The sequence below is a fragment of the Mustela lutreola genome, chromosome 15 (genome assembly GCF_030435805.1).
Source record: "Mustela lutreola isolate mMusLut2 chromosome 15, mMusLut2.pri, whole genome shotgun sequence".
Classification (NCBI taxonomy): domain Eukaryota; kingdom Metazoa; phylum Chordata; class Mammalia; order Carnivora; family Mustelidae; genus Mustela; species Mustela lutreola.
Genome location: NC_081304.1, coordinates 629,799 through 651,304, shown reverse-complemented (window position 1 = coordinate 651,304; position 21,506 = coordinate 629,799). Strand labels below are relative to the sequence as shown.

The following is a 21,506-nucleotide window of genomic DNA, read 5'->3' as shown; positions in this document are numbered from 1 at the left end:
CAGACCCGAGCAATCGCAGGCCGAGCGCCGAGCGCCGAGCAGGGCGGGGCGGAGCGCGCCCCCCGCGCAGCCCCGCGCCGCCCGCCGCCCCGGGAAGCCGCCGCCTGGGGACCCGCGGTCGCCGTCGCGTGCGCGCTCTCCGCGGCCCCGGGGTCTCCCCGCAGGGCCCGGCCCGGGCTGTGCCGTCGGCCCCGCGCTGCCCTCCCGCGGCGCTCACGGCTCGCGCGCTCTCGGGGCGCCTGTCGGGACGGGGCTCGCCCCGGGGCCTCTCCCGGCGCTGACCGCGCTCGGCCGCGCTCCCGGGGGCCGGGGCAGCCCCGTCCGGCCGGCGCGGGAGGAGGTGAGTGACGCGCGGAGGGCGCCGGCGGGGCCGGGAGACGCGGGCGCGCCGCAGCGGTCAGCGTCCCGGTTCGGAGCCCGGTTCGGCCGCGGCGACCCGCTCGCCGTGTAGACGGTGCGGGAGCGAGTCCGAGCGAGGCCCCGCGCGCCCGCGCTCTTCGCTCAGGGTTTGCGGGCGGCGCGGGGGAGCCGGCGCGTCTGCGGCGGGGACGGGCGCGGGGGGCCCTGTGGCGGCGGACCGCCCACGCCGCGCGCACGCCCGCGGGAGCCCGACCCCGCAGCCCCAGTCGGGCTGCAGGAGCCGCGTTCGGGACGCGTTTGCACGAAGCGCACCGCGTGGGGGAGACTGGGTCGCCGCTGAGACCGCTCTGAAGACGGCGTCTGCGCGCGGGGCCGCCCCAGACTCCGCGGGGCGGGGGGCGCGAGTCGTTCGCGTGACCCACCCGCAAGCCCGACCCACATGCAGAGGTTTTCTCCCGCTTTTCTCCTCGGATCCTCTGTGTTTGTTACAACGGGGGGTGGGGGCTGCCCTCCTTCCCGGCGACCTCCCGGCCGTCCAGACCTTCCCCAGGTTAACAGCGAGTCCGCCCTAACGCACGTGGGACTCATTTGCTTTTCAAAGTGTGGGCGGCCTGTCCGACAGTCCAGGCAGGCTTCTCTGACCCTCTGACCCGGACCCAGTTTTTAGTGTCGTCTTCCGTACAGCCAGGTCGGGAGCGGACCTCCTCTGTGGAAATGTACCTGACTTTTAATGCTCTTGAAGGTAAAATAAAGGATAGATTTTCTACAGAACATCATACTGGAGGACGTGAAAGTCGCCTGTTTTCAGCAGCACAGTAGGGACAACTTGAGACGGTCTTTAAAGCAATTATTTTGGGGTGGTTTGTGTTGTTACAGATCACAGCCCTGTTAGGAGGAAACCGGTGCTCTTCTATGTTAGGAGCAAATCCTCACTGAATGGCCGAGGTCCCTTTATTTGAGCACGAAGCAGACTTCTTGATTCATTTTCGTGTTGGTGAAATGAGTTTCCTCCCAGCGAAAAACGCAAAACTGGGCATGTGGGAAAGGAAGCCCAGAGTGGAAGGGGCTAAAAGGGGCCTCTGCCCATTGATAACTTCGAATTTCTCCACTAGGAAGAAGTGCCCAGGCAAGAGATTTTTGTTGTATGACTTCATGAAAAATAGCGAAATGTCAGGCTCTTCACCCTTTAAGATGCGATTAGTTCATTTGGACCTTAAAGGAGCTCCACCAAAGGTCTCCTACCTCTCGGAGGTAAGTGCCCTTTCCCTGTAGACAGTCTTCCTTACCTCAGGTTTGGTCTTCAAAGTTGTGAACAGTATTCTGTAGAAATGTGTGCTTAGAGCACAACCGTGGGGTCCTAGGCGGGGACACGATGGTGGCAGCAGCAGAGATTATGAATTTCCATCGAATCTCTTCATAGAACAGAGCAACTAGGATAGGAAAAGGAGGCAGAGCTAGGGAACCCAGCAGAGGAGACCCACAGCCTCTCTGTCGTGGGCCAAATTGTGTCTCCCAAAAAGATGATGTTCAGATCTTAACTACTCGTACCTATGAATGTAACCTCAGTTGGAAATAGGGTCTTTGCAATTACAGTGGACGTAAGATGAGGCCACATTGGAGTCAGGCAGCCCCAATCCAGTAAGTGACGTCCTTATAGGAAGAGAGAGCTTTAGACACAGGGGCGCCGTGCGAAGACAGAGGCAGAGATTGGAGGAATGCGGCTGTAAGCCAGGGAGTGCCGGGACTGCCAGCAACACCAGACGCTGGAAGAGGCAAGAAAGGGCTCTTCCCTGGAGCCTTCAGAGAGAGCACCGCCCTGCCCACACCCTGACGTTTTATATTTCTGGCTCCTAGAACTGGAAGAGAAAATTCTCGTTGTATTAAGCCACCCAGTTTGTGGTCATTGGAATAGCAGCCCTAGAAAACGAATACACTCTTCAACAAAAGTAGGTATGAGTATCCCCGTGAATTCCAAAATGCATGTGGTACAGCATATCACCCCTGTGGGAAGAGGAACCAGGCAGGAGGCATGGAGGAGAGAGGAAGGAATTCTGACAGGTCCAAGACCAGAGGACCCAGGCCCGCAAGTACAGGTCCTTCGTCAGAGAGCAGTGGGGCAGAGGTTTCACTGGCTGCAGTGCAGAAAGACTCAGAAGAAGATGCTGGAGAGGCCTAAGGCTCTCAGAAATATCTTCCAGAAACTTCTAGAAAGGCAGAGCCATGCATAAAGCACTCAGTGTTGAGGAGAGAATCGTGGGGAGCTGAACTGGGACGCAGAAAGTAAAGCAGAGCAAAGGTTCTAGTGCGGGGAGCGTGGAGGAAGAGGCAGCCTGTGGCGGAGAGCCAGACGAGAGATGAACGGAAGTGAGCAGGCGTCGCGGAAAGCATCCTATTGGGAAGTAAGTACGGAAAGCGAGAATGCCGCGCATGAAGGGATAAACACATCCTGACAAATGGGAAGATACAGAAGATAAGCAAAGAAGGTCCAGGTCACCTGGAGCAGGAGCCCCTCGGTTATCTGGGGCGGCTGGGCCAACCACCCCAGACTTCAAGTCTTATAGCGGCAGCTCATCGTTCCTTCTGTTTCTGTGGCTGGTCCGCTCCGGGCTCCCTCCCGTGTTGGCGGTCCCCTGACAACCAGGAGCACCTGATGGCCCAGGATGGTCCCACGCGCCCAGCAGTTGTGCTGGCTGTCCACTGTGCTGGCTGGTCCTGCACGCGGGCCCCCTCCCTCCCAGCAGCTAGGCCCGCCTCTCAGCGTGGTGCTCACGGGGCTTGGAGAGCACAGGAACCAAAGCCGTGAGTCTCAAGTCAGCTGGGAACGGACCCCCGCCTCGATGTGGATGGCGCTGCCATAGCCGTGTTTTCAGTTTGCAGCGGGCCCAGAGAGGAGAACACGCGCTCGGGGCCCCAGAGGCAGTTCCCTGAGGTCTGGGGTACTTGGGTCTGCGCACGGAGAGGGCAGAGCTGGGGCGCCTGGTTGGCTCGGACGGTTGAGCATCTGACTCTCCACTTCAGCTCAGTTCAGGAACTCGTGAGTTGTGGGGTCGAGCCGAGTCAGTGTCCCAGCTCTGGGCCGGGAGGTCGCTTGTGCCTCTCTCCCTCTGCCCCTCCCCCACGCACGCGCTCTTCCCTCAAGTAATAAATCTTCAAAAAGGAAAGGAAGGGCATACTGTATACCGAGGATGGTGGACATTAAGACGTCTTTTAGTAAATGTATCAGACTTCAAAGAAAATGAAAGTGAACAACTCTTTTGGGCGTACGGGGGAAAGCTGCAAGTTCTGTGTGAGGGAAGGATGATCAGATCAGCATCAGGTCCTTCGAGAGCAGCGTTTAGGACAGAAGACAAGGGCGTAACGTACTTAAGATGCTGAAGGATGTCATATCCATGCAAGTGGACCATCGGGCACGAAAGCCGCAGGCCAGCTGTCATGAACGTCCAAGGAGTGGGTGAGGGACTCAAGACCAAGAGCGGGTGCAGCAGCATCAGGGCTGGAACGACCATGTAACAGCCCAGAGGAGGTAGGGTTCCAGCCAGTGACCACAGGACGGACGGCACTGCAGTCCCCCCCCGCCCCCGTGCAGCCCCCGGTGAGTGGGCTTCGCGGCGATGTCAGCAGCCACTGAAACCAGGAGGCAGAAGTTCAAGGCGTGGGTCTGACTGACTGGTCAGCTGGGCGCACTGGTCAGCCTAACACCAGCCTTCTAGGGCAGCCAGACTTGGGACTTCTAGAATCATCTGTGAAGTACTTTTGTCCAAAGAAGGACACCTGGGTCCAATGCCCCCATCATGTCTGACCACCGTCACACACGAGAGTAGGAAGTGGGCAAACATGCTACAGGACATCAAATCCAAAACCTGAAAATGATACAAAACAAGTGACTCGATTTCCTCAACAAATAAATTCCAAATTTAAAAAGCAGAGGGGATTATTAACAATCAGAGAACCTTCAAAAATCTATTCAAACGATGCAGTGTGTGACCTTGTCTGGGCTCAAACAAGCCACATGTGAGACGGTCTTAGCACAGGGAGGTTTGAACAGGAGTGACACTGAAGACTTGGTTAGGTGGGATCCTGGCGTGTGGTCGTGTTTCTGTAAAAAGTCTTCATCGGAGGTATACTGAAGTGTTTACACACACAGTTGTTTCGTCTGGGATTTGCTTAGAAATACTCCAGTCAGAAAGCGGGAAATTAGGGGAAACGATGTTGAGTCTCGGGGACAGATGTGCGAGGCTGGCATAGCCCGCTCCGCGTGTGTGTGTGCGCGCGCGTGTGTGCCCGCACCGTGCGGGGGTGCTCACTTGCACGGCTTTACAGCGAGGACCTTCCCTGTCCCAGCACCTTGGCAGGAGTGTGTGTTGGGGGCACCCGGGCCGCCCCACCCCACAGCCTCCCCCCACCCACGGCACAGAGATCACCACCGACCCCAACAGCCAAAGCGCCAAACAGGCTGTGGGTGGGACAGCCCCAGGGGGCCGAGGAAGTGGGAAAATGCCCAGAAGGTTGTGCGGCGTTAGCCGCCTGCCTGACCTGCGCTAGCCCACTCCTTCCCAGTCTGTCTGCCTCTCTTCGTAGCTGGCGTCAGCTGTTGGTGTGCGTTGTCCACGGTGAGGCTTCGGCCCCAGGCTGTCCTCCTGATTCCGTCCAGTTTGCTCCCGAAGGTCCCCATGCTCGTGGGAAAGGAAAGCTCCCACAGACACGTCAGCAGGAGTGAGAAAAGTCTCGTGGAACCTGCAGGGACCCTTGTCCAGGGAGGGCTTGCTGTTTACCTGCTGGAGGCCCTTCCGGTGGGGCCCACGATCCCTTTTCCACCCCAGACTTGACATCAGGCCGGAAGGAAATAGTTCTGTGTGGTAGATGTGAACTAGATCTGAAAACCCTTGAGAGTAAGAACTCGTCTCCTTTGAAACCAAGGTAGAGGAGGAGATGGGGCTGAGCGTGGGGAGCCCATGAGCGCAGCCAGGAGCAGCCCGCCGCCGTCCCCTCAGCCCGCACGGCCTCGGGATTGACCACGAAGCTGAGCCACGGCTCCGTTCCGTAGGTGCGGAGCCCCGTGCCCAGTAGCGCGTTGCCATGTCAGCGTTTGATCGGTGCGACACAGTACACGTTCCAGGGTCGGCGTTTCCAGGAGAAGTGAGACTATCGACCGCCCGTGTCCCCAGGCAGGAAGACCGGCCACGTGTGGCACCTCTGTCGCGTCCTTCGCGCAGCCGCGTCCTCACAGAGTCTCTGTTCCCCCAGGTCTTTCCTCTGTTCCACGCCTTGGGCGCCAACGGGCTCCTCCTCGAGTATGAAGACATGTTTCCCTACGACGGCCGCCTCAGGCTGCTGAGAGCCAAGCACGCATACAGGTATCCCCAGCCACGGAGAGAGCAGGGCCACCGGCGGTGTCGCAGGCTGGGCGAGGGTTTGGCACTGGTGGGCAGCCCTCTCCTGGCTTTTAGACTCCTGTCTGAGTTACAAAAATAAAATACATTTGCTGGAGAAAATTTGAGAACATTTTGGGGGTAAGGGGACGGGGCGGATTAAGGGGACAGGGATGCTGCTCTCTAAGGCCACAGTTGGGACCTTCTTCAGGAGAGCAAAGATTAAAGGGTCGGAGGGTCAGAGTCCGTAAATGCGGATGTGGCGGCCGTGGGCACAGCCCGCTTGGATTCCAAGTTCTGGTGTCTGTGTAAGTCAGTAACAGCCCGAAGGGAAAATGACCAAAGGACATTTGGGCCAATTCCCCCGCAAAAGTAAAAATGGCCAATAAGCAATACAGTAGTAATAAAGTGAATTAAATCAAGTGAAATGCCATTCTGGCCATCAAATTGGTGAGGATTTTGTAAAGGTTCTGATGCTCTGTGTTCCTGAGGATGGGAAAAAGCCGACATCCGGCTGGCGGCCGCCCTGCAGGGAGGGTCGGCTCCGAGCCAGAACCGCGCGAGGGGCTTGTGCCCAGTGTGCGAGTGTTCGCGCGAGGGGCTTGTGCCCGGTGTGCGAGTGTTCGCGCGAGGGGCTTGTGCCCGGTGTGCGAGTGTTCGCGCTGCAGGCGTTGCTGGAGCTCTCCGCTCTCTTCATGCTGCTGGCTCCGTTTCTCTTCTCCCGACAAACATGTTCTGTTCGTTTGTTTGTTTGTGGCATGGAAGCAAGTGCTGGGACACCTGTGGGGCTTGAAAGGGTCTGTGCGGAGCCCGTGCACTGGTAGAATTGGTTCGGAGACGATCACACACACCCAGAACCTGGAGCTCGCCTTCATCTTGAGATAAATTCCTGTGTGGGAGCTCATGCCGGAGCAGGCAGCGGCCCTTCCCGGTGCCGTCCACGTTCCCGCCACAGCATCCCCCACTCAGGCGTGTCTCAGAGGTCACTAACCTGCCCCCCCAGTGTAACCTTGAAGGTCTTTTAAATTTCCTCCATTAAAGGGGTCACCAGCTTTTCTGGAAAGGGCCAGACTGTCCGTAGTTTGGGCTGTGCAGCCCACCTGGTCTCTGCTAGAGCAGTCTGAGGGTACAAGGAGCCAGCCGTGGCGGATTTCCCGTAAAATTCCTCTTGTGGGCACTGAAATAGGAATTTCGTGGAACTTTCAGATGTCATGAAAAATTTTTCTTCTTCTGATTTCTCTCAACCAAGTTATTAGGTAATGGGTTGTGTGAAAAGGGGCAGGCGGGTTTGTCCTTGGGCCCATCTGCCAACCCGTTCTAGACTATGGTTCCACGTATGGCCCAGTTTCTTATGAAATGAGGTTCTTACAGAGCTTGGGTAAAAATAGCTGGTAAAAAGCAAACTGTTATTTGAGGACCTAACAGAGCATCATTTCCCCCAGTTCTGGGTGGGAGCCCTCTCTGAAGTCTTAGGAATATCTTCTGAGCTTTTTGGAAATAGTGAGCCTATTAGCTTCTGCAGGAGGGTCCACCGCCAGAACCTGACAAGGGAGGGGGGAGTGTGACCAGGAGCCCGTGTGAACAGGCCTGAGTGTGAACAGGGGCTGGTGTGAACGGGCCGGAGTGAACCTCTGGGTGATTTTGTCTCCCAGCCCCCCTGAAATCAAAGAGATCCTACATCTGGCTACACTGAACAAGCTAGAGGTCATTCCGTTGGTGCAGACATTTGGACACATGGAGGTAAGTGGGAAGAACAGAAGTGACCTGGTGCCAGGTGTGGGGCTCGGGGGTCCACAGGCAGTGGCTAGCCACAGGCGGGGAGCAGCTCTTTCTCAGGCTCTGCCCTGCAAGGGGCGGACGAGCACAGAGCTCCAGGTCGGAGCGGCCTCTGTCCATGGATCAGAGGGGCGGGGCCGGGGCCGGGGGAGCCCTGCGGGCCACGTTGGTTTTCTTTCTAACTTGCGTTCCTCACTTAACACTGGAGATGTTTCCAGGCTCCTATGTGATCTTCAGAAATAGTTTTCACACCTGCAGAAAAGACGGGCAGCAGATTAGACACAGCATCGATGTAATGGCTGCAGGTTCCGGTTCTCCTCACTGGACACACCTGCTGGCCCTGTGGCCAGCCCCTCCCCCAGGTGTTCAGGTGCAAGTTGCATCAGAGCAGCTGTGTCCACGTCCACTCACACGCCCCCTCCCCTGCCCACATCCCCCTGCGCTCAGGCCTCCGGAGGTGACGCACCCTGCCGTGCTCCCTGGGCTCCTCACTTCCCGCCGCCTCGGACTGCAGTCCACAGAGCGTCCCTCCAGGGCCCTGTTGTCCTCAAAGTCGCTAAATGTAGTGACAGATTCTGGTCCGTCTTCCTTGACTCTGGCTTTTCGCAGCCCCAGCAGCTCCCTCCCAAACCCTGCACTCTGCTGGCCCCCCACTCCCGGCCACACCACTGCTTCCCCTAGTAGCGTGCGTCCTGTCGCTACCGCTGGGCGTGGCGGCGGTCCCCACGGCTCCTCTCCGGACCCTCCCTGTGCAGACAATGCCATGTCCTCTCCTGCTTCCCCTTCGTCCTCCATGACCCCCAGATGCGGGCTCCTCTGCCCTGTTCTGGCGCCTCACACGCCTGCACTCGGGCCATCGTGCGCCCTGCTGCTTTTGCTCCTCTGTCTCGGGTCGGCGGCCACCAGCCCTCTGCCTCCAGCCCTGTGTGAACCACCGCCTGAACTGACCAAAGGTCCCCCCCAACGGTGCCGCTCTGACCCCTTCTCCCAGTCGCTCCCTGACTGCTACTCCTCGAGGGGCCTGGCTGCTCTCCGAGTCGGGTTGGTTCCTGGGGCCACTGCAGCAGAGGACTTCCGCCAGGTGACTTGAGCCCCCGGGAGCAAGCTCCCTCTCGGTTCTGAGCCAGAAGCCCAAGGCCAGGGTGTCTTCAGGGTTGGCTCCTTCTGGAGAAATACCGTTAACATGCACTTACTTGCCATCAGGATGTTCCCTCTGGTGAAATCACTGCAGGGACTTTGCACGTTTGACATTCGGCACTGTTGAGTTCTTCAGTTCTCTGGACATTCTGGATACGAGGGTTGTTGGATGACGACCGGCCAGTGTCTGCTCCCAGTCTTTGAGGTCTTCCGAGGACCTCAAAGAGCAAAAGTGTCTGATTTTGATTGTGCGGCTTCTCGGTTTCGCTTTGATGGGCTCTGCTCCTCGTGTCGTTTCTAAGAACTGCGCCAGTCACTGGCTCCCGGAGATTTTTCCTGTTTCCTTCTAAAGTTCTACGTTCGCACACTTTCCACTTGCTGTCAAGGTCCATGCCGAGTTAATTTTTGTGTAAGGTGTGAGGGTTACAGGGAGGGTCGTCGGTTTTTTGCATGTCGTGCATGACCGCTGTGATGGCCGGTCGGGCCGGCACCGCTCACTGAGGGACGGTTCTTCCTTTAGACTCTGGAGCCTGGGGCTGCTTCTGTACCTGTGTCAGAAGTCACTGGACCTTCCTTGTGAAGGTCCGTTTCTGAACGGTTCTGTTCCACTGGTGTCTACGTCTGTCCCTTTGTCAGACCTTCTTGTCTTTATTCTTGTTGCTTCACTGTGACTCGTAAGTAAAATCAGAGAATAAGAGCTTTATTTTCCACTCAGTTTGTGCATCTGTAAAAAACCTTGCTGGGGTTGGGGCGCCTGGGGGGCTCAGTCTGTTAAGCATCTGTCTTCGGGCTCTGGTCATGAGGTCAGGATGCTGGGATCGAGCCCCACGGCCGGCTCCCTGCTCAGCGGGGCGTCTGCCCAAGTCTCTCACTCTGCCCCTCCCCCCAGTTTGTGCTGGCTTGTTTTCTCTCTTTCAAATAAATAAAATCTTTAAAATTTTTATTTATTTATTTATTCGACAGAGAGACATCACAAGTAGGCAGAGAGGCGGGGGTGGAGGAGCAGACTCCCCGCTGAGCAGAGAGCCCGATGTGGGACTCGATCCCAGGACCCTGAGATCATGACCTGAGCCGAAGGCAGAGGCTTTAACCCACTGAGCCACCCAGGCGCCCCTGCACATCTCACGATTTTTGGTTGAAAATTGGGCATTTCAGATAATATTGTGAATCTGACTTTTTCCATTGCAGCTGGTTGTAAATTGCTTTCAGTCTCAGAACCTGTCGCCCGGCTGTGCGGCCGTTGGCGCTCCGGTTAGCTACTCACACATGCGTTTGTGGCCTGGCTTCCTAGGGGCCACCCCTCTGCCTTCATGACTGGTGTTCAGCCAGGGTCGGGGCCACGGTGGCCTGGGGCTGTGAGGACCCACTCTGTGGTACGGGCCGGGGGCACCGGGAGTTCGGCCAGTGCCCCGTCTGCCTCGGCTATGGGTGTGAGTGTGGCCTCCGGTCAGCTGGGGTGTGAGGAGAGGGTGTGTCACCTCTGTGGCTCTCCTGTCCACAGTCACCCATCACATTTCAGGCTGGTGGCCGCTCCATCTGAACGTGAATGAGCCTGGCTTTTACTTTTCTCACCGGGCCCAGGTGGACCTGACGGAAGGGCCATGAGCCAGCTACAGGCTCCGCCCAGCCCCCCAGCACCCTTGGGGGGGACCTGCAGCCAGCCTTGCTTAGGGTCAGCTGCATCCCAGTGTCTCCTCCTGTCACCTCCTGTATCTCTGCAGTTTGTGCTGAAGCACGAGGCTCTCGCTCACCTCCGAGAAGTGGCACTTTTCCCGAACACCCTGAACCCCCATGAGGCGGAGGCCCTGGCGCTGGTGGGAGCCATGGTCAGCCAGGTCATGGAGCTGCACCCAGGCGCGCGGTGGTTCCATGTCGGCTGCGACGAGGTGGGTCCTTCGATGCTCTGTCCGTCCCTGGCCTCGCCTGCCCGCTGTGTTCTCCCGCAGCAGCCTCTCTTCTTCCCTTTAAGGGCCCTTGTCCCACTTTGCAGGGTAGTTTCCTACATAGAAAAATAGTCCACGTGCCAAGGATAAAGAAGAACTGGCCGAGGAGACGTCCCCCTGTGAGGGCGTCCGTCGCAGCTGACCCGTGACCTCGTGCGGGCAAAGCTGTATTGCTGAGCACAGTGAGGGGCGCCCTGCGGGACGGACGAGGGCTGGGCTCTGACCTGAAATGGCCATGCTGTCCACCCCCGAGCAGCGGCAGAGCCAGCCCCCGCGTTGGCTGTCTGCTTGCTGGCTGGTGGACACCTCGGGTATTTCTGCCCTCGGGCTGCTGTGAATGCTGAAAGGAAGCCTGGAGTGGAAGTTAGGTCTCCGGGAGGAGGGGCCCTGCACCAACTCCTCTGCGCGGGCAGCTGCCACTGCAAACCTGGCCGACGTGGCCTGGACCGGTCTCTCCCAAGACTGTCCGCAGTGAGGCTGGGCCGTCCGGGCAGACCCGTCCTGTGCTTCCTTCCAGGTCTATTACCTTGGCGAGGGCGAGGCCTCGAGACGGTGGCTGCAGCAGGAACATAACACCAAAGCGAGACTGTGTCTGTCCCACATAAAGGCAGTGGCCTGCCACGTGCTGGCCCGGCACCCCGCCACGAGGCCCCTGGTGTGGGACGACATGCTGCGGTCCATCCCCGAGGACCAGCTCTCAGGTCAGCAGGTTCCTCCCCCAGGCCGCTGGTGCTGGGAGTGAGGCGAGTGGCTGCTGGGGGCGGACTCTGGGGCCCCTCCCCCAAAGCTCTCACTGCAGGCCACACGCTTAGAGTCAGTCTCTGAACTTTCTCATGCAAAATGCCATTCCCCCAGCAGGGAGTGCAGAGTGGTAGGTCTGAAGCAGGGAGTAGCCATGGGGCATTGGTGGGCCTGGCCAGCAGGGGGAGAAGGGTGGAGAAGGGGTCCCACTGGGCCTGGAGTGTCCAGTGCTGCCGGCCGCCTTGGCCCCATGGGACCCTGTGGCCAGCCCTGCGGGCATCGTGGCTAAACTCACGCAGGCCGCTGGTCAAGGACAGCAGCCAGCCCCTCCGGCCTGCCGGCACTCACTCCATCTGAGGCTCCGGACTGAGACCAGAGACGCACCCCATGGTCCACTCAGAGCCCCCGCCCAGAGTGTGGCCACTGCCCCAGCCTCTGCAAGGCCAGGTGTCCTGGAGGCAGCCCCAACCAGTGTGGCCGTTGGGTTCTCATAAGATGAGACAGAATCCAGCCCAAGTGGTAGTTCCTGCTGCACCCGGTCCTGGTACCCCCACTGCGGCACGCAGACAGAGTGGTTCCCCTGTGCAGGAAGCTCTGGGGCTCCCGGCTTGGGGTTCCCCTTTCACAGAGCTCAGTCTGCTCATTGCCAAAGTTGGCCAAACCCATGGTTGCAGCATTTGCCGTGTCCAGTCTGCACCTACAGCCCAGGCTCCCGAGCGAGTCGGCATGCGCTCTGTTGTAATGCTGGGGCTGGGATGGGGGGTGCGGGCTGTGGGGCCGCGGGGCTGTGGGGCCAGGGTGATGGCTCTCAGCTCACAGCCGCTCTCTGCCCCCAGCATCGGGGGTGCCGCAACTCGTGGAGCCTGTGCTCTGGGACTACGGGGCCGACCTAGACGTCCATGGCAAAGGTCAGTACCCAGACCACAGCCGCAAAGACCCTGGAGCCCTGACTGCCTGGCCAGGGGCATGCAGGGGCCTCTGTCCCTTTCATCAGGACCCTGCCAGCTGCCTCCGCTTCCCTGCAGGCCCTTCCTGAGGGAGCTTGGCCAACCACAGGGCCACCGGGGCACCCATCCTAGCCCACGTCACTCCCGAGGTGTCCCACGTTGTCTGCTGTTTTCCTCATGAGCATCTGGGCGGCGTCTCTGATCTCGCTGAGACGTCAGTCTGCCTAGAACTCGAGCTGGTGGCTGGGGGCTCCTCCTGCTCTCCGGTCCGACAGGCGCTGTGTCCAGGCTCGGCCTCGCTCCTTGGACCGGGCCTGTCACACCACTCACCTTCCCGCCTAGCTCTTCTCATGGAAAAGTACCGGAAGTGTGGTTTTCTACGGCTGTGGGCTGCCAGCGCCTTCAAGGGGGCCACAGGGGTGAGCCAGGCCCTGACCCCCATCGAGCACCACCTCAGGAACAACGTGCAGTGGCTGCAGGTGGCGGCCCGTGGGCCTGTGGATGTGCTCCAGGGCATCGTCCTGACCGGCTGGCAGAGGTGAGGCAGCGCCCACCCTCCTGGCAGGGGCCAAGCAGCTCTGATGGCCCGGGACACACCACCCCTCCTTGGCCCGTCTGCTCAGCCCTTCCTGGGAAGGGGCCGGTCCTCCTATGAGGGTAGGAGCCTGGGCCCTGATACCCCCACAGCCATTCCCCAAACCCTGCAGAGGGGACGTCACTCGGGGTGTCTGGGGCGATGCACCCTGGTCCTCCCAGCCCCCACACACCTCCGCACCCTCGGCAGCCTTGCCTCCAGGGCCACATAAAACGTGTCTCGTGTGGCCAGCACAAGGAGAGATTTTCTCTCTTTAGGGATTTCACCCTATTTGAAAAGTGAGCTGCAAGTGAACCCTGGCTCCCGGCCAAGTCCTAGCCACAGGTCTACCCTTGCGATGGGGAGGGCAGAGGGGGAGACAACTGGAGGCCCTGCCCAGAGCGGTCAGAGAACTTACTAAGATGTCAGGGTGTCTGCACTGAGCAGCAAGCCGAGGCAGGGCCTCCGGGTGGGACACGGCCCGAGGCAGCAGCCAGCCCTGCGGGAGCATCTCAAGGCCGGTCCGGTGTGCCCCGGAGAGCGTGCGGGCATCTGCCGTGCAGGTGGGCCGTGGGAGCTGAGCGGCCCTCTCCCCCCGGCGTAGGTACGACCACTTCTCCGTGCTGTGCGAGCTGCTCCCCGTGGGAATTCCGTCCCTGGCCGTCTGCCTGCAGTCGCTCCTACACGGTATGGCTCCCTGCTGCGCCCGGGCGGCAGGAGGGTAGATGCCCCCGAGCGCGTCTCCTCGGAGCGGGACTGTGGTCATGCTCACCGCCGCCCACCCGCCCCGCGGCCCCCAGACACAGTGAGCCCGTGAGAGCAGTCCGTCCCGGGTGCGTGCTGACAAGGACTCTGCCCTGAGCCGGCCAAGCTCCCCACATGGGCAGAGACACGGGCCCACAGGGACGACAGCCTGTCCGTGAGGGCGCGGGTCTGCGGCTGCGTGGGGCACAGGGTGGGGCTGCATGGGGAAAGCAGGGTCTGGCTCCTGGACGGACCCTGAGGCTCCCCGTGCGTCCTGCCTCCTGAAGGGTGAGCGGGAACCGTTCAGACAGGCGTGCGGACGCTGCAGCCGACACCGGTGTTGACACTGGGTGCTGGCCCCGCTGCCCCGCCTCTGGGGTGGGCACCGCTGCCACACAGCCCTCCTCCTGCTATGGAGACGGGCCGGGCCTTGTGCCCTACCGGGTGCTCCCCCGCGAGCTGACAGAGCCCGGTCCACATTGGTACATGCAGGCTTCACCGGCCCGTTTCAGTTGTCCTGGAATGTCCACGTCTGAGAAACCACAGTGGCCAGGCCCTGCGTACGTCTGAGACCGCTGTGGACGCGCTGGGCGGCACAGGCTGACCGTTCCCCCAGCGGCGGGGCTGCTTCTCTTCGTTTTCTCATTTCTAACACAGTGAGCCCGTTTCCTGTGTTTCGTACGAAGCCCCGTCGCCCAGGTCTGCTTGGGCTGGCACATGCGCGCGCTGACCTCCTTGGTCACTTTGCCACCAGGCCTGCACAGTGGCGCCGGGGCCCTGCCACTCTCTCTCCAGAGGCCCCTCTGACCACCTCCATCTGTGCTTGGTTGCAGGAGGGTTTACCGAAGATGTTAAAGCAAAAGTGGAGAACTTTCTCGGGATTTCAAACCTAGAAGTAACTGATTTTACAAGGTAACCCCCCGTCCCCAGCCCTGCCTCTCCCCTCACATTTGGACCCCCGGCTCAGCACTGCGGCTCTCGTGCAGCGAGGGGCCCGGCTCCTTCCCTGGCAGCGACATCCTGGCCCTCGTCACGCACGTCAGCCTCCACTTGCGCAGCTCCGTGGACTCGCTGCTGGAGAGGGACAGGTGAGTGGGCAGGGGCTGAGCCCACACTCCCAACAGGACAGGGTGCGGGTGGCCCGTCCCAGACGACGAGTTTCTGGGGGGAACCCACGTTTTCCATGTTTCATCAGACTCTTTAAGGTTTCTCAAAGACGTTCTCTTAACCACCCCCGCCCCCGAGGCTGCCCAGCCAGCCGCAGTGGGCGCACCTGCATGCGTGGGTCTGCCCCCAGGTACGTGAGCGGCTGGTTCAGCCCTTACCACCGCAGGCGGAAGCTCGTGCACCCCGTCATGGTCCAGCACATCCAGCCCCAGGCGCTCAGGTTGGTTGCCCAGCTCCTGGCGGTGCCCACCCCCGGGGCTGCACGTCCTCTGCGGCTTCCGGCTTTGAGCCCGACGAGCTTTCTAGGTCTTGAGCCATGAGTTCTTAGGTGAATCAACTTGGCTGAAACAGCTGTGCTGTACGTGTTCGAGAAGCCAGGGCATTCCTAGCCTAAAAGGGTAAGGGTCACCCCAGGCAGGGTCCAGGGCCCTTCATGGCTCATGGCTCATGGCTCTGAGCTGAGGCCGATGCAGTGTCCTCACTGAGTGGAAGACACGGTCAGATGTTGACAGGCTCACATGTAGAGACAGGCCCTGCAGGCCGGTAGCAGAGCACAGTCCAGTTTCAGATGTTGAAACGTAACAACTCATTTACTCCCGTCTCGCTGTGAGATGGGCACGGATAGCCATTTTATGCATGGGTAGACTGAGGCACAGAACCGTAGCGACCCGTGAGGTTGTTGAGGACATGAGTGTCATGCACAGGCTGTGAGTTGGTGCCCCGGGGTGCCCACCAGGCAGGCTCACTGCCGGCTGTGGTGCTCAGCCTGCTGGCCAGGTGGAGCGCCGTGGTGCGGGAGCTGGAGGCCGCCCTGCATCGTGTCTTCTATCCGGATGCTGTGGAGGAGTGGCTGGAGGAGAACGTGCAGCCCAGCCTGAGGCGGCTACAAGCCTTGCTGCAGGACCTTAGAGAGGCGGCTACCGCCAGGCCGCACGTGGCTCAGGACCCCTGACGGGGTGGGTCGGGCACCCCGTCCAGCTGTGCCCATCCTGGCGCTGGCGGCCCGCCTCCCCCTGTACGCCAGACTCCCTGCAACAGGCCACACCCAGGGAGCAGAGGGTTCTCGCTGGGCAAGACGAGTGGCGAGGTGCAGGGAAGACACGCTGAGGCCCGCCAGCGGATCCACGTGTGGAACTTGAAATACAACGGAGAGCGGGAGCTGGAACTGCTGCTGGTGGCAGTCAAGACTCACTGCCAGCGTGCGTCCCGCACCAATGGTCCCGAGACCCTCCTCACCCTGCGAGCCCAGCCAAGGCAGAGGGGAGCTGGCCACACGGGTCCCTCCAACTCAGGGCACCCTCCAGTCGGGGTGACCACGCCAGGAACCAGTGATGGCATTTCATACTTTATTTTAGAAAAAGAAAGCTTTCAAATTTTACCACTTAAAAACTCAACTTTGGCATGTGTCAATGACTGTTCCCCAAACTAGAGCTGTTGGTGGCCTCTCTGGAGAAGGGGACAGGGCTCCCCAGAGACGACCCTCCTCTGCGGGGCTCCCCGCTTCCTAGCTGCTCCTGGCTCAGCTCCTGAGTGCCGGGCTCAGAGTTGCCTCACTGCCTCCCCTCTGTGGGGGCTGCTGCAGCAGCCCTAGGCCCCACGTCCTGCCTGGGTTCCTAAGGGAGCCACCCTGCCTAGGCTCTGTGTGGGGCCTCTCTGTCCCTGCACAAGCCCTGTGGCAGGCCCGGCTGGTCAGGGGCTGTGTGCAGGCTGGGGAGGCCTTGGGAGTGGCTGCAGTGCACACAGCCAGGTGGGAGCCTCAGCGCCCGCCCTGGGCCCTGCAGAGCCTGGGCAAGCACCGCACTCTAGCCTCGGAGGGGACTGAGCCAGGGAAGGGCTGTAGCATGTGGGGCAGGGCCCATTGGGATCCCTGGGGACATCAAGCCAGTGTGGGCGTCCTCCTGGCTCCCTCTGAGCCTGACCCAGCTGTCGGCACTGTGCACACCTGCTGAAGCCTTGCTGTCACTGGGGAGCTGAACTGCGGGGGACTGACGAACCTCCCTGGGTGTCCCATTTCAAAGACCTGATCCCCACGCAGCTGGTGGGCAGTGGGGTACGTGTGCTCTCAGAGTCCCCCGTCACTGCCCAGGCTGGGGCCAGCCCTCTGATGCCAGGAGGCAGCTCTGAGGCCTGTGCCCTCCCTGGACAGCTCAGAGCCTGCAGAAGGTCCAGCCTGTGGTTTTGCTCAGAGGGCAGAAGCAAGCAGCAGGAATGGCAGAGGGTCCCACCCTGGGGCCAGTGGGGACACAACCAGGCGCTGGAGGAAGGCTTGCCGGTGGCCCACCAGAACCAAGGCCAGGGGCTCTATGGGCGTTAGCTCTGGCTCCCCGGGCCATCAGCCTCGCTGTCACTGCTCTGAGACAGCTCCACGGGACTCTCCAGTCGGTGCAGTTCCAGGAAGGTGGCAATAAGCTTGGCGATGGCTTCCACATCACTGGGCCAGGCCGACATTGGGAGAAAGGGCAGCTTACCACGGCCAGCCCTGAGGCAGCCACAAAGACCACACCACCTCCAGCACCCCCAGGGGTCCCTCTAGGACATGGTGCCTTCTGTTCTAGGCCCCATCTCCCGTGACTCCCAGACCCCTCTGTCCCCTGTGGGGACTCCCCAATATTCCCCTAGCAGCAGGGGCTACTTCCTCCAAGTCCTCTCCCTGGGCCCAGCCACACAGTCCACTGTGGGGGTCACCTGTTGGGGGCGAGGGGCACAGCCAGCCAGCTGTGACAATCAAGTCACCTGCCCAGAGCTTACCTGCGGTGGCCCATGACCGCACTCTGTGTGAGGGGGTGGGAGAAGCCTGTTGCGAACCGCAACACCACCACGTAGCCCTTCCCAAAATACCGGACTTTCTCCTCCTCCACGTTCACATCCCGGATGTCATTCAGCAGGACCACCACTGCAGGGCATGGCGGGAGACAGACAGTGGTTCCCCCTCTTCGCGTGCCCTTCCCACCTGTGTGCTGGGAACAGCACTTTGGGGCTACTCTCCAGAGGATGGCAGCAGGGGCCAGTGACCATCGCACAGGCTGGCTGTGCGCACAGGAGAGCACCGTCGGGTGGGAAACAGCAGCCCGCCCGCAGCCACCCTGGCAGGCCTGCCTGGGCTCTCATGAGCCCACACCAAGGACGGGCTAAGCTCTCTGCTCTACCTTCCCCCGATGGCTGAAAAATGCCTTCCTGTTGCCTATTGGCCGGCCACTGATCTCGAGGCTGCCCAGCAGTGTCCGGGGGCACCCTCTGTCACCCAGCGGGCAGCTCTGACCCACCCCATTTCTAGGCCTCGGGCCTGGTCTCTGGGTCTTGCTCACCACCTTCCATCCAGTCTGGAATCAGCAGCCTCCTGCCACACCCCGTGTGCCCACGCCACGCGCCTCACCTTGGTCGTGGCCGGCTCTGAGAAGAGTCAGCAGCTTCCTGTACAAGCTGAATGTCTTCAGGACAACCTGCCCGGTGTTCTTGTTGAAGACGGCTTCCTGGAAAACCGGCCAGAGGGGATCACCCAGCTGCCAGCCTCTATGTGTGCAGACCAGACGCACACAGAACTTCCAGGGCCCAGCCTGGCCAGAGCAGATACTCGAGAGGACACCCAGCTGACACCCAGCCCGGACAGCCACAGGTGGCTCCGCCAGGGCTGAACACCTACAACCACACCCTCTTGGACTCCCATCTGTTGGGCCCCCAGGGCCAGGGGTATAGAGACAGAGGGGAGCATGGAAGCAGATGCTGTACCCAAGGGAAAGATAAGTACAGCTTGAGGTCATCAAGCAGAGGAACGGAGGTTAAAGTCCGGAGATCAGAGAGCCCCCCAGTCCTGTGGTTCCTGGTGAAGAGACCCACCCACAGGGGAGAGCACCGGCCCTCATTCTACCGTGGGCTGTGGCAACACTAGGGAGTAAAGAATTTCAGTGGAAACCGTCATGAAGAGCTTCTAGGAGAAAAGAAAATTCCTTGGTGCAGAAACCAGTAAGGTCAAGTTTCAGGATGGGGCGTGTGAGGCCCCAGAGCCCTTCCCCCTGCTGTGACCCCCCACCACACCCTCACGCTCTTGCCTCTGCCGGCCTTACCTCCCAGTCCTCCAGGTTCTGCACGGCCACGAACAGGCAGCCCGTGACATAGAAGAGCTTCCAGCCCAGACTATCTGAAGAGCAAACACGGCAGGCAGCCAGGTGAGGGACAGCAGCAGAGGGCCAAAGGCTGACATGCCTAGCTGACACTGGGCAGGGGTGGCCTCTGGGGCTGGCTGAGCCCGGCCCACGGCAGCCACCCAACACTGCTAGCCCTGCCTGTCATGCAGAACCAGTGAAATGCCGGCCAGCTCGGTGTGCCCTCTGCTCTCCCTCCAGTGTCTACTGGAGACCAGAGTCAGGGCTGACCCGCATCTGCAGATCACAGCCCGGTGTGTGATGGAGCGGGGGACATGCAGGGGCGGCTGGAAGTGTGGTTCAGCCTGCGGTGCAGCCTCAGGCAAACACGAGAGAGCACGTTTCTGAAGAATGTGTCAACACGGGAGAGTGCTTCAGATACAAGAAGGTGGGGCACCAGGGGGTTCAGTGGGTTAAGCCTCTGCCTTCATCTCAGATCATGGTCCAGGGGTCCTGGGATTGAGCCCCGCGTTACAAGTAAAATCTTGAAGGAGAAGGGGAACACCAGCACACGATCTGGGGCTGCACCTGCGTGGAGGTGCCTTGGTCCTAAAGGCTGGGCCTTGGTGAGCACCGCAAATGGTGGGTTCGCTCTCTATTTCCCAAACAGCCACGGAAGTTCCTGCGGGAGGGGAGGAGGTGACACACCCACCTGCACTGTAGTAGGCAGCAGCCAAGCCAATCGACAAGATTCCTGCAAAGAGAAAAGAAAGCAAGTGCCTCCCTATCGGGCCCCCAGGAGTCCAGAGTCCCCTCCTGCCGGGAACCACAGGCTCAGAGGGGCAGGCCCTTCCCTTCCCGGTGCCAGAGATGGCTGGGGGTGCTGCTGGGGGACAGAAGACCACCAGGCTCAGAAGTTGGGGACACAGCCAGGAAGTGCACTCAGAAATATGGCGAATGCCTTTCACAGTATTCCCGGAGTATGTTCCTCCGGCCGAGGCTCCAGACCTGAGGAGCCAGAGCCAGAGAGCATTCCACGTGGTGTGGGACGAAGAACCGTAGTGTGGCGCGGGAAGCAGAACAGGCAGGTGGCCACAGGCAGGGTCATGGGATAGATGGACAGAGACATGTCGCGGAGGGCACAGCCACACCACTGCCCTCATCAACACCGTGCCACCGCCCCTGCAGTGTAGACCCTCCAATGGACGGGGAGAGGAAAAACGGGAATGAACTGTGGCTCATCACGTGAGCCTCTAACGCACACTTGCAACCAGATGTATGAAAGCAAACGAAAGGGGAACACGAGGACCTCAAAAGAACATCACGATGTCAACATGAGGATACTAAGTGCTGGGGCAAGGACAGACCCTCATGCAGAAGCACTCACGGAGGTCAAAAGCAGTGCATATAGGATAAAAGCTGGGAAGATACAAAGTAACAAAACAATTGCTATACTTGGGGGTAACAAAACAGAGGACAGTTTCTTTTTCTTTCTTTCTTTTTTTAATTCGGTTTTTAACCTGGGGGGAAATACGGACATCCTTACCAACAAGCAAAGACCAGGACCTGATGCCTGGAGCCCTCTTCAGATGGAGGCAGGAGCTGGTGCGGGACTCCACCTGCATGTACATCCCGGGTCTGGGCGCGCACCACTCCGGACAGGACGCGCTGCGGAAGGGCAGAACACACCGCGGCTGGAGTCCTCTCGCCGCCGCCTGCACACAAGCGCCCAGTCCCTCACCAGCCTGGGAGCCGGTCAGCTTGTGTCCACGGCGGTCTCTTCGGTCCCCCCAGGACCCCTGCTCTGCAAGCCCCTTCTCTGCTCAGTTACGCCGACCGCACGGGGGCCACCTGCCCAGCCAGTACCCGCTGAAGCGGCCACGAGCGCTTGGCCATCGGCTGCCCCGTCCTACCCGGAAGCCGCAGTCCTCGGAAGCCTGGGCAGCGTCCGAGCTCCCGACACCCCAGCAGAACTCTCAGAGGGCCCGCACCGCCCTGTGCTGCCCCCGAGAAAGGGACTCCGGGTCTCGTCTGGTCTGGGTCTGTCTCCGGCCGCTCGGACAACAGGCTACGTGCGGCGGAGGGTCCGGGGGCTCCGGCTGGGGCCCCCGGTTCTGGGGCGCAGTGAAGTCCAACTCACGACAGTAAGGGATGGGTTCGGTTGGTACCGACGAATCCCGCGTCTCGGTCCACCCCGGGCTGCTCCTGCTGCGGCTGGACCCGCCCGACCCCCCCCAGCCAGGCCCCGCGCCCCCGGTCCGCTTCCCGCGGCTCTGGGACGCCTCGCCCGCCCCGGCCGCCCGCGACAGCGGCCCGACTCCCGCGCCTACCGAGCACTGGACCCGGCGGCGCGGGCGCAGGGCCGGGACCTGGGGCAGGTGGCCCGCCGCCAACTTCCGGGGTTGGGGGCGGGACGGCTAACTTCCGGGTTCCGCGGAGCGGGCGGGGCCGGCTTCCGGGGGCCAGGGCGGGGCTGCGGCTGACTTCCGGGCCCTGGGGCGCGAGCGGGCTCTACTTCCGGGGCGGGGCGGGTCGGGTCGGGTCGGGTCTGGGGCGAGGCCGCCGGCTCACCCGCACCCGGGCGGGAGACTGAGGGGCGGAGCGCGGCGTCTGGGGGGCGTGGGGAAGCGCAGCAACTGCGGGCGGGTGACCGCCCGCGAGAACGTCTG

At 60.9% G+C, this 21,506-nt stretch overlaps 2 protein-coding genes across 11 annotated transcripts; one reads left to right on the top strand and one right to left on the bottom strand.

Moving 5' to 3' along the window:
* Positions 1–117: 117 nt before the first annotated feature.
* On the top strand, positions 118–16,187 carry HEXD (hexosaminidase D). 7 transcript variants are annotated; one of them, XM_059149606.1, is made up of 13 exons: positions 118–340; positions 1,473–1,611; positions 5,605–5,714; positions 7,382–7,469; positions 10,364–10,528; positions 11,103–11,286; positions 12,163–12,234; positions 12,616–12,811; positions 13,452–13,534; positions 14,425–14,503; positions 14,578–14,679; positions 14,787–14,978; positions 15,797–16,187. In XM_059149606.1, the coding sequence occupies exons 2-13, from the start codon at positions 1,513–1,515 to the stop codon at positions 16,185–16,187; spliced, it is 1,761 nt and encodes a 586-aa protein (XP_059005589.1). In that variant the 5' UTR covers positions 118–340; positions 1,473–1,512. The 7 variants fall into 7 exon arrangements, with proteins under 7 accessions (XP_059005589.1, XP_059005591.1, XP_059005586.1 ...); XM_059149608.1 differs by lacking the exon at positions 118–340 and adding an exon at positions 631–1,350; XM_059149603.1 differs by lacking the exon at positions 118–340 and having other exon boundaries at positions 631–1,611.
* LOC131816681 (cytochrome b-245 chaperone 1) lies at positions 7,109–21,281 on the bottom strand. 4 transcript variants are annotated; one of them, XM_059149613.1, is made up of 7 exons: positions 21,168–21,281; positions 20,384–20,505; positions 19,550–19,591; positions 18,820–18,893; positions 18,132–18,228; positions 17,507–17,651; positions 7,109–7,757 (listed from the first exon to the last, which is right to left on the bottom strand). In XM_059149613.1, the coding sequence occupies exons 2-7, from the start codon at positions 20,466–20,468 to the stop codon at positions 7,739–7,741; spliced, it is 462 nt and encodes a 153-aa protein (XP_059005596.1). In that variant the 5' UTR covers positions 20,469–20,505; positions 21,168–21,281; the 3' UTR covers positions 7,109–7,738. The 4 variants fall into 4 exon arrangements, with proteins under 4 accessions (XP_059005596.1, XP_059005595.1, XP_059005598.1 ...); XM_059149612.1 differs by lacking the exon at positions 7,109–7,757 and adding an exon at positions 16,091–17,189 and having other exon boundaries at positions 21,168–21,279; XM_059149615.1 differs by lacking the exons at positions 7,109–7,757; positions 21,168–21,281 and adding exons at positions 16,091–17,189; positions 20,751–21,141.
* Positions 21,282–21,506: the final 225 nt, after the last annotated feature.